This window comes from Haemaphysalis longicornis, unplaced genomic scaffold, assembly GCF_048455015.1.
Source record: "Haemaphysalis longicornis isolate Haplotype H1 unplaced genomic scaffold, Haemaphysalis longicornis Haplotype H1 scaffold_17, whole genome shotgun sequence".
In the NCBI taxonomy this organism is placed as follows: domain Eukaryota; kingdom Metazoa; phylum Arthropoda; class Arachnida; order Ixodida; family Ixodidae; genus Haemaphysalis; species Haemaphysalis longicornis.
In genome coordinates, this window is record NW_027526276.1 from 3,960,536 (window position 1) to 3,971,317 (window position 10,782).

The window sequence follows — 10,782 nt, forward strand, 5'->3', positions numbered from 1 at the left end:
GACATCGCCACTGCCTGGCACTGTGGACGCTGTGCTGCAGGAGTAGCAGGGTGTTTCGGTAAGCCATTTGTGAAAGCGTGCAAGCACATCGGGATAGTGGGAGCTGGGTGGAACGAAAGCATCACGTTGCGCCGAATTGGTGCTTCTCTGTGGGCTGGCCTCTTGAACCTGCCAAGTATGCCTTCCTTTGGTTGGTCCAGGCTTACTTGGCTTTGCACACTTGCACAGTGGAGTGAGACCAGGGCAGCAGTTTAGAAGGCCCATCCCTGCATTTAAAATGCAGAGCTCGTCTGTCAGACATCGTTGTCTGGGAGGGTTTTCCATGGAATGAAGATGTCCCCAGTTCACGTTCTGCACGGCAGAGATGCTGGCAGGCTGGGGGCTGGCCTTGCCCATTTTCGCCGCACCCCAGGTCTAGCTAGACAACCTACATCAGGGGGACGCATGATTACCCTGTAGTGTTAGGCTACACCTGAATTGGCTCCCATGTATGGTGTGCAGGTTGGCTCTGAATACGCTTGTTTGACGTGTGATGATGCTTTCAGAGTCTCGTCTGATTGGTTGTCTCTCCCATTCACCCGTTTCTTCTTGTCATGCTCAGTGGATGGCACCCCGACGTCAGTGGACTTTGTGCGCTGCGAGCCGAGCCAGATGGCGGTGGCGTACACGACGTCGCGCGCGGTCATCATGGACCTCGAGACGGGCAAGCAGGTGGTCAGGCTGGACAGTGACCAGAGCCCCGGTGAGTGTGGCATTATGGGCACTACTGGCATCAGTTGCTCGGTTGGAAAGAGCAGGGGGTCAGATTGGGGACTAAAGGCCAGAATGCATGGAGCGAATGTGCAAGGAAAAGTAGGGTAACAACGCCCAGCGGTGCCCGATGTCTGCCCCTGATCTAGCTAGGGCAGAAAAGGTCGTCAGCAGTGAAGCAGCAGCGAGCGGCAAACAGAAGAAACCAATCACGCCTTCGATTTCCCCTCCGTAGTGTGTACAGACCGCTGTCTGTCGGCCGCTTTGGAAGCCTTTAAAACAGGGTTCACACAGTTCCTTGAAAACCCTTGATTTTTCCTCAGAGAATCAATGGCCCTGTCTTTTCACAGGAATTGAAAGTGTTTGTCATGGATTTTAGGTGTTAACAAATGTGATGAAACATTGTAACAATCTAGCTTCAGTGTATTGAGTGAAATTACAAGTTTGGTGGATTTTCATTATTACAAGGCAACATTGGGAGCAGGCACTTGCCAATCCAATCCATATCACAACACAATCCAGTGAAAGCCAGCTTCTGTTCTCTATCTTGCATCTAGTCTGTGGACGCTCACTCCTTGCATGTTTGCTGTGCCTCATACGCTCCATCTACGTTTGCTTTTATGTGCAAATGGTGGACGTGTACATAGTTCGTCCTGCCTTACAGCAACACTTGCTGATTCAGTTTCAACTGATACTCTTGCTGACAAAGCAGAAGATGCAGGCAACATTAACCAAGTTTAGAAATAAAGCAGCCTCAGCAAAACACCAAGAAAAAAGAAAAACCTATAAATACAAACTATGAAATAAAAAATAAAGCTGGGGGAGAATATACGAACCCGTTAGCACCTATCTAAATGTGCACTAATGTGCTTAGGTATTGTGCAATAAAAAACTTTTGCATTGTGTTGGCAAAGTTATAAATAATCCCAGATAAAACATTAGATGGGGACCTTGAAAATGTGTTTTCTGGTCCTTGAAAGTCCTTGAAAACCCTTGAATTTTTTGCTTTTGAAGCCTGTACGAACAATGTTAAAAGCAAGATTTTGATGTGCGTATGCTTGGCTCGTGCCTACTCGAGCTTACAAAAGGTAGATTCTAAATTAGAGATGGTTTGAAGAACATGAGGTTGCAACGAGTGAAGTCTGAGCAATTCTGATAACTCAAGCTTTTGGGGAACAGGGTTCTTACGGCAACCTACCGTATTTACACGATTGTAAGTCGATTCGAATGTAGGTCGACTCCTCTAAAATTGCATTTCTCAAAAAAAAAAAAAAAAATTAAGAGCGCAGAAAGCAGCCCATTTGAGCGCTGCTGTGAACGAGTGCCGAGAGAAGCTCTTCCGTCAATTACCAATACCCCCCCTACGGTGGCTCTTCCATCAATGATCGATGCTCCCCCACGAGCCGCACGCTCGTGGTGCATGCAGTAGATGTTAAAAAAGAGAAGCTTCTGTGTAAGCACGCGGAATAACGATGTGCTGTGGGTTGATCAGGAAACTTTATACTTCCAATCATGAGAACACATTTGCTGTGAGACAATCGAAGCTACCGGCAGCGGCCACTGCCGCGCGATATCAAAACAAATATGGCGGCTGGCAGAAGCGGCCGCTCGCGATTTTCTTTTATTTGTGAGTACGTTATTCGCATTCAAGAAGCGTTTTGTTCGTCTCTAAGAAACAAAATAAGTATTAGCGAATTCCTTGATTCAATGCACGGCGCTAACGGGGCCACAATCATAGCCTGTTATTCAGTACACTTCTGAACGCGTTGGTGGCTGGTTACCTAGGCGCACAAAGGGCACAGATCGCCAACGCTAACTGTCAAAGTCGGAACCACCTTTGTTGACGCTAGAATGTACGCAACAGTAAATTAATACGCTACGCTTTCACCGTAACCATGGAAACGAGGGCGCAAGGCTCTCTCCACCTTGTAGCACACCTGATTTCTCGCTTCTCTTGCCGTTACTAGCGGTACACGGTTTTATTTCGATTCTAAGTCGACCCGCAAACAATGGGTAGTCAAATTAAAAAAAAAAAAAGGGTTGACCTATAATAGTGTAAATACGGTAGCTCGCACTTGAGACTCGGCCGCAAGGCTAGCTCCACTGAACTCCGCCTAGGACCGCCAACTGGCGTAGCAGCAGTGCACAGCGAGGAACACACACGATACAACGGAATGGCCAAACCTGCATTTATTGGGTCCTCCATTAACGTAGTTTGGCTGTTTGCTCATCGTGACCCAGCCGACTGGCTAAGGTCTGGAGAAAGGTGCAGTGAGGGCGGACAAAGGAAGGCCAAGCCAAAGCTCCGGTACTTGCGTCTGTGGCATCCAATGTGCCGAACCAAAAGCCGCCTTCCCTCGTCCCGCGCGCCTGGACCAGCCCCCCAACCCCTAACAAACCGATAACATGAGGGGGTTCACTGCGCCACTGCCGCGACCCGCCTACGCTGCGGCAAGAGAGAGGGAACCTTCCCCTCTCACCTCAACGGTGGGCTGCGAGGAATGGGGAAGGCGCCGGGACTCCGGGTTTCCCACTTTGCAAGCAAAACACAGTGCTGACACAACTGGCAGGGGTTGTCCCCAAAAATCAATACTCACGTACGATAGGTTTTTAGGTTAAATAAAGGTGATCTGATAACCCGTCTGCAAGATTGGCACATGAGGAACAAGCGGTATCACTACGAGGGCTTCTCAAATAGGACGAAAACTAGAAGCAGCAAGCCGTATGTATTTACGGCCTAGTAAGACATGTATTTTGCATGAAGGTGCCATCTGTTGAGGTAGACAAGGGGTACAATGCCGGCTTCATGTTGTGGAGGTCAGTGGTTCAATTCTCCGTGTGTGCTTCCTTTTTATTTCTTTTTCTACTGCCTGCCGCGCTTTTGAGGACTGAAAGCGAATAATTCAGCAGAAGGAACGCCCCCGCCGACTTGCACAGAATTGTCAAACAATATACAATGCAAGCAGGAAGCTCCTTCATTGGGCCTGTTTGCTGAACCTTGATGTTGTTCTCGGCATGGGTGTTCAGTTAGCCACTTTGAGAGCAACCCAGTGGTGTCACGGCGGCGGGTACCGTGTCTTCGCTCCATGTAGTTCAGATCAACGAACATACGGCATCTTTGCCATGAAAGTTCGCTCCGTGTATTTAGGACTGGCCTCCACGTGCCGAGAGTGCTGTACAGGGCAGGGCCTGAGTAGTCGTCGATGCGGTGGACATTGTTGCCGAGTCTCTCACGGTCTTGTCTTGTCTCCCCCTGCAGAGGCGAGCGCCCTGAGCAAGCAGATCAACTGTGTGGTGAGCCATCCGACCCTACCCATGACGGTGACGGCACACGAGGACCGCCACATCCGCTTCTTCGACAACAACACCGGTAAAGGCCCCTCCCCCCTCTCTCTCGCTCTTTCTTTTTTCCCGAGCTCAGTTCAGAGGGCGTGCTGATGACACGTGCTCCCCCTTCCGCGCAACGCAGGCAAGATGGTGCACTCGATGGTGGCCCACCTGGACGCCGTGACCAGCCTGGCCATAGACCCCAACGGCCTATACCTGCTCTCAGGCAGTGAGTAGTGCGGTGGCGGGGGGTCTGGATAGCCGGGGGGGTACTTCACGCCGCCTCGTACATCTTGGCTGGCCCCTGTCAGATTGGGCCTTGCGTGGAATGATCGCTCAGGGCTGTTCTCGTGTCAGGCAGCATGCCGTGCGACTTATTCCCTAGTCTGCGTTCTTCATTGCGAGCAGCCCAGAGCTCTTGGGAAGTCCAGCAGTTCTGTCTTTTTAAGCACAGGTGTAGTGACTTGGGCGTTTCTGCGACTCGGATGGGCTGCTATATCCCGGTTGCGTAGCGAGTGGTCCAAACGGGAGCATTTTTGTGACGCCCCCTTTTGCCCGTGCTGCAGGCCACGACTGCTCGATCCGGCTGTGGAACCTGGACAACAAGACGTGCGTGCAGGAGATCACCTCGCACCGCAAGAAGTTCGACGAGTCCATCTTCGACGTGGCCTTCCACCCGTCGAAGCCCTACATTGCCAGCGCCGGCGCGGACGCCCTTGCCAAGGTCTTCGTCTGAACGGGAGGGAGGAGGGCGTGCACGGCGCTTCTTCGTCTCCTTCTCCTCCTTGCGTGCTGCCCCGCTGCTGGGGGCGAGGCAAGAGAGAGCCACGGGGGAAGAACTCCACCCCTGCCCGGTCCCCCCGACCCCCCCTTCGCTGCTTCCGCCACACTGCGGGAACCTACCACCACCACCAGAGCAACGAGGGAGAGGCGACTTGGCGGGCCTGCCGCTGCAATTACCACGTCCCCACCACCACCACCACCACTGCACGCCACCTTGCCTGGCCCGTGTGTGTGTGTGTGTGCCGCTCCAGCCGCCACCTAACTTATTCCAGCTGACGATCGCTCCGGCGGGGGTGGGGAGGGGGAACGAAGGGACTCGATTCGTTCGTTCGGTTCTCGCGAATTTTTACGTTGGCCACGTTCAGCCCCTGATCTTTCTTCTTTTGTGTGTGTGCGCGCGTGCTTGCGTCAGTTGTCTTCGCCGCCGTCGTGCCCGCCTGTGCGCGCGAATTGCGACGTACCCTGGCCGTCGAAGGCTGCAGCCGACAAGCAGAGAGTGGGGCTTAGAGAACGACGACGAAGGCTTTCGACGGGGCTCTCGTCGACTACTACACAAGAACGGACGCGTCACCTCTCGTCTCCTCGCGCTTTCTTCTCCACGGACTGTGGTCCCTGGGAGTGTGCCCGTCAGTTGACCGGAACCGACTACTACTCGAGTAACTGTGTGTGTGTGTGTTGTGCGAGGGGCTGGAAGTCATCGAGATTGTGCACCAATCCACGCCTGATGCGACAGAGAAGACCCACTCGTCGGGGGAGAAGCGAGCCAAACGCCTCCCCGTCTGCCCTCGGAACTCTCTGCCTCGCAGCCTTTCCCACGAGTGTATGTGTGAACGGAGTGGTGTTTCTCTGCCTCTCTCCGGTCGCGTCTGGGTAGCCCGGCCACGCACTGCGTCCGCTTGCGTGAATTTTAATATCCCCCACTTCGAAAGGAAGCATTGGGAGGTGGGGAGAGGATTCGGAGAGTCCTGGAGCCAGGCCGCAGCTAGCTTCGACGAAAGAGAGAGAGAGAGCAGGGCGTTCACTTTCCTTGTACAAAGCGTCTGCTCCGAGTTTCTTTTTGTCCTTTTTGGAGAGAGCAGGTTTCCCCTCGACGGTAGTCTCGCTGGTGTAATAGGCTAGGCTGTTTCGTAGTGCTAGGGACTGCAAAGAACTGTCGACGAATGCTTGAGAGTGCTGGCCGAGCGGCGGCCGAGCTGACAAGTTGTAAAAGAAGGTGGGAGGTCGACGTATGGAGAGATGGGTGGACTTGGGTAATGCTTGTTCCTTGTCTTCAGTCCTCTTGTTGTAAACTACTACAAACGAAAGAAACATGGCCTTTTCACACACACACGACCTTGTGTCCCAACTGCACACTGGGCACGTGTACAGAGGAAAAAAAAAAAGCCGTAGTTGGAGTCTATGTTCGTCGGCAACCCTGTGGGGTGTTTTCGTGACGGAGCTGCGAAGACTCTTTCCGTCTGCGCTTACTTGTCGGGTCCGTGTTGCACAGGCAATATAACGACACTGCTCTCGTCCCACGGCGGTGTGCTTTAATCAATTAAAACGGCGGGGAATTTTTTTTTTTTTTTTTAACATTTTCATCTTGTTCCTACCACAGTTTGTTTTGTTACCCCAGAGTTTTTGTGCACAGCCCTAAAAGAGGCACACCCATACAGGCCGGTATGGCAAGGCCGTTTCGTTTCCTTTCGCAGAACCCGAAATAAACAGACTAGGACGGCAAGTGTGTCTACTTACAGAGACAGCAACAGGCAGCTCGCAGGGATGTGTCCCCCTCTCCCCCCACTCCTTTTCTTGCTGAGGGATTGTGGGAAGCGCTGGAATACATGTTGCCTTCTTTGCTTCCTAATTGTTTCGAAAATGCAGTGTATTTATTGGCAAGTAAGCCCCTTCCTTCTTCCCTCACTCCCACTGTTTCCACAATGTGTGGCAGTGAATCGGCCCCGCAGATTTTTTTCATTGGGAAGGCTGGCTGACTCCCTTTTTTACGGTCGAGCAGTCTCTCTGCAAACTGCCTAAGACGACGAAAGAAACAAACGGAAGAGGAGGGGTGGGGTGGGGACGACACTCCGACCTATACATTTGCCCACGCGTCAAACTCATTAACCTGTACAGAAGTGTATGTAGTCATTTTTGAATGTTTATTATTAGTAGAAGAGCAATTTATGTACCCGACCCCCTTCCTCGTTTTAGTGTTGTTCCCCCGTTTTTTAACGTTTGTGTTTTCTTTCCCTGTTGTGCATGTGAGTTTCTTACCGGAATTTCTCCTCCCGCCCTCTGAATTAATTTCGACCTAGTTTGTGATGCTTGCGCGACGTTTTAATTTCTCGAGGACGCTGCCCTTGGAAGTGACGTCTCCAGCTTTGCCTCAGTGTCCTTGTAATTTATTGCTAAAAGATTAACGCTCACGGCTGTAATATGTCAGGGGGATTGAATGCAATCGTACTGTTCTCTTCAATTTTCAGTCAAGGGGGGGTCGTAAAACACTAACAGCAAAGATGCTGCAAAGTTTTATTTGTTCAAATCTCAGTCGAACCCGCAATTTTTTATCTTTAAGCAGAGTCTTTAGGTAGGCCGTTGGGCTTGTTCATCCATCAGGCAGCACTTCAGCAGCAGTGAACCTTTGTGCCAGCCCCGTTACTATGCAATAGCAACAGAATTAAAGGAGGATAGGTGCTTGAAGAGCCAACTGGCGGATTTTGCTTGGAAGCAATATGCCTTGTTGTCTACGACTTGCTGCTTTAGTGCAAGGTTTGTCTGCCGGTGCTGCTGCATTGATGGTAGCCCGCAAGGTGCCGAACTGCTCCCGTGCTTGTTCATTTTGACATCGCACAGCGTGAGAAACACGCTGGTATAATATAAAGATGCTGCCTTGCTCCAAATCAAGGTTGACCCCATTTTCGAGACAAGTGAACTTGTCTCGTCTGGAAAGGGCGGCGTCCTCTGTGTGCAAGGAACTGGCTTTGTTTCCTTCTTTCTCTTGTACATTTCTGTGTTGCTGTGTTTTCTTACGTGCAGAGGATTTAAAAAGAATTTAAAGAAAAAGAAACTAGGTTTTTAAAGTTGCAATGGGGTGGGTGAGATGAGGGAGGGAAAGCCTGACGTGAAGCGATGTGAAAGCCGGAGCAAATGTTCTCATTTTTTTCCACCCCCCCTTTTTTTTACCCTGCCTTCAATCTTTGGCGCCGGCTTGGATGATGACGGGGAAGAGGTTTATTTCGATAAAAATGGTAAATAAAGATTTGTGAGTGAACTGGTGGTGTGTAGTGCGTCGTGTTTGTGCACACAACTCTTCTCCAATTTTTTTTTTTTTCAGCTTTATTTCAAATCTTTTCTTTTTCAAGCTACTTTGCTGTGGCTTCCTGGTTTATTCTAAGCATTTGTTGTGTGAGAGGAAACGTGTGAAATAAAGTTGAAAGCATCTTCAGCCGTTTTTGGAGGGGGCAAGCTTTTGTCAAAGGCTGGTTCTTGATCTCCATGTAAGATCTTGCAGTTCACTGATAGTTCTTCAGAACTTGCTATGGATACAGTTGGCGCTCCTTATGTCAGCCCTATTAAAGTGAGACCATTAAGTGGCCCATTGGGGAGGAAAAGGCATTGTTTGAAACATAGAAGTGGTGCCTAAATTCCATTAGCTACAAAGAGTCATGTGGCTTCATGGTGCGTACCTGTGAAATAAAGCAACGAAAAGCGCACAGGCTTGCACAGAGCCATGTGGAGAAGTGGTCTGAATAATAATGGGATTCAACCCACTTGATTTCACACCAGCCGCTTGCACCGCGTGGTGCAGTAGTAGCCTGTGAACCCTAGTATTTTGTGCAGTGCAGAATGCACCGTAGTGTTCAGTTGGACATGACTGCTTTTGCATTCCCAACTTGTAAGTGCTCAAGTTTTTTTTGGCATTCTTAAACCTACTTTTGTTGCCTGGGTTTTAAGATTTGAGGCACTGTATTTCAGCATATGTCAGCTAACTTGAATTTCAATTGGAGCAGGTTTTTGCCAGCCCCACCAGGGTCTCATTGAGGAAATTCAGCGTGCTCAAGTAATGTGCATTGAACACTTGCACATTGGCCTGGGAAGTTCATACACCGCGTAGCCATCACGTGTTCAGGCCATCCACGGCCCACTTGCTTGGCATGTTGCAGCTTACTGGCTAAAGGGAATCCAAATTTGTTAGTATTGAACGAGGCATCGGTGGTCATTTTCCATGTGCAGCATAGAGCTGCATGGATTTTACATATTAGCCCACCCCTGATGTCGCAACTCGATGCAAACGCCGCGTCCACTGGGTCAGCGCGGCAGTAGCAGCCATTTGCAGTACCGCCTATTTTGCCGTCCTGGCAGAATTGAGTGGTGTAGCAAATCCCTCGCAAGCTGTTTTGACTCTGCAACTATCAGAGAAAGCCAGAGATGGCTCATCAAATCTGTGTGAGGCACTCTGGCACCCTTCACGAGTAGCTTTGGCATGTGTGTCTCGCATTGCACTGGTGAACTTGAGATGTTGATTGATTGATTGATTGATTGATTATGTGGTTTAAGGTGCCAACGCTACACAGGCAATGAGGCATGCTGCTGTGGAGGGCTCTGGATTAATTTTGACCACCTGGGGATCTTTATCGTGTGCCGAAATCTCAAACACACGGGCATTTTTGCTTTTTGCCTCCATTAGAAAAGAATGAGCTTTGAATAAGGCTCACTAAAGCTGTGGTGGCTGGGAGGTGTCTCCTGTGTGCATGGAAGTGCTCTTCAAAAGTTTCGCCACTGCGAGTCGAAAAGGACAATAAGTTGGGCACGGTTAAACAGTTCTTTCAGAATTTTTTTGTTGGCAATTAGTAGATTGAGAATGTCAATAACACGTCAAATTTCCTGTGCAGAAGGAAGGGAAAAATCAGAGCACCTTGCTTAAGAGAATGGTGGTTAAAATGCAAAGCTTTCTTCCATACAACCTGGGTCAAAGTCCAAAACTCTATCGACTGTGTGGGAATAGCGCAGTGCCAGGTTCGTTTCTGAGCACTGGAGGTGCTTTTTTGCTTGAAGTGCTTGCTATGCCTTTGTGGAGACCCATTGCGTAAGTTGGCTTTCCTGCAGTGCGTTTTGGGTGTACCAGTTTGGATTTTTGGCTTCTGACCAGAGGAGGCTTTGTGTTTCACCAATCCTTCACCTTGCCCACAATCATCATCGTCAGAGAAAGCTTGCTCTACTGCAGCGTTTTTTCATGTATGGTCGCCATCAGTGAGGCACAGGGAGCTTCGCCTTAGCACAGTTTATTTTTCCAAGCACCCTTTGCTCATGGTGCCTTCCTAGGCTGCGCAGGGTTCAGCCATCCTCGCCTCGTAGGACGAAAGTTGGGTGTCGGTTTCAAGGCCACAGTTTGTGGGAGATTTTGGGGTAACCTCCAAAGCGCACCGACGGGGGCGACGCTGGGAGGGGTGACATCAAGCCCACCTGGCAGCGACGTTGGCTGCGGTGGCGCTGTGTTTGTGCACCTGGCGGCCTGGTTGCTCGGAATAATGTCGGATCAAGGTGTCAGTGGCGGCTGCCTATGGGCACCAGTTTGCCTGTCGTGGTGTCATTTGTCAGCATTGATGCGAAGTGTGAGCCAAGAAGGCGCCAAAAGAAGGTGGACTGTGACTGATGGTGGTGTAGGCTACTGATACTGCTGAACAACAGAAAGAGCAGCAGTCTTCCAAAGCCACCACCAAGTGTGTGCAAGGGTGACCACCGATTCTGCAGAACAGGGCGAACTCTGAAGCAGCGTGCGACAAATGCAGAGTTGCAGGCTTCTGACGCAATAAACCCGTGACTTTCTTTTTTAATAATTGGGAGGTTGAATGTTACTAAAGTTGTGTTGATTTCTGCCTTTGTTAACATCGGTTATCAACAGTAGCCTATGAGAACCCCCTTTACCCTGCTATAGGTTTATTT

The 10,782-nt window shown here is 50.3% G+C and overlaps 1 protein-coding gene across 3 annotated transcripts in view; it reads left to right on the forward strand.

The window, feature by feature from the left end:
- Cka (Connector of kinase to AP-1) overlaps positions 1-8,110 on the forward strand; it is a 91,886-nt gene extending 83,776 nt beyond the window's left edge. For all 3 annotated transcript variants that reach the window (XM_077695925.1, XM_077695926.1, XM_077695927.1), the window contains 4 exons: positions 602-742; positions 4,010-4,120; positions 4,220-4,306; positions 4,644-8,110. In XM_077695925.1, the coding sequence (XP_077552051.1) occupies positions 602-742; positions 4,010-4,120; positions 4,220-4,306; positions 4,644-4,813 (509 nt within the window). In that variant the 3' untranslated portion in view covers positions 4,814-8,110. The remainder of the gene's footprint in view (positions 1-601; positions 743-4,009; positions 4,121-4,219; positions 4,307-4,643) is intronic.
- The last annotated feature ends 2,672 nt before the right edge of the window (positions 8,111-10,782 follow it).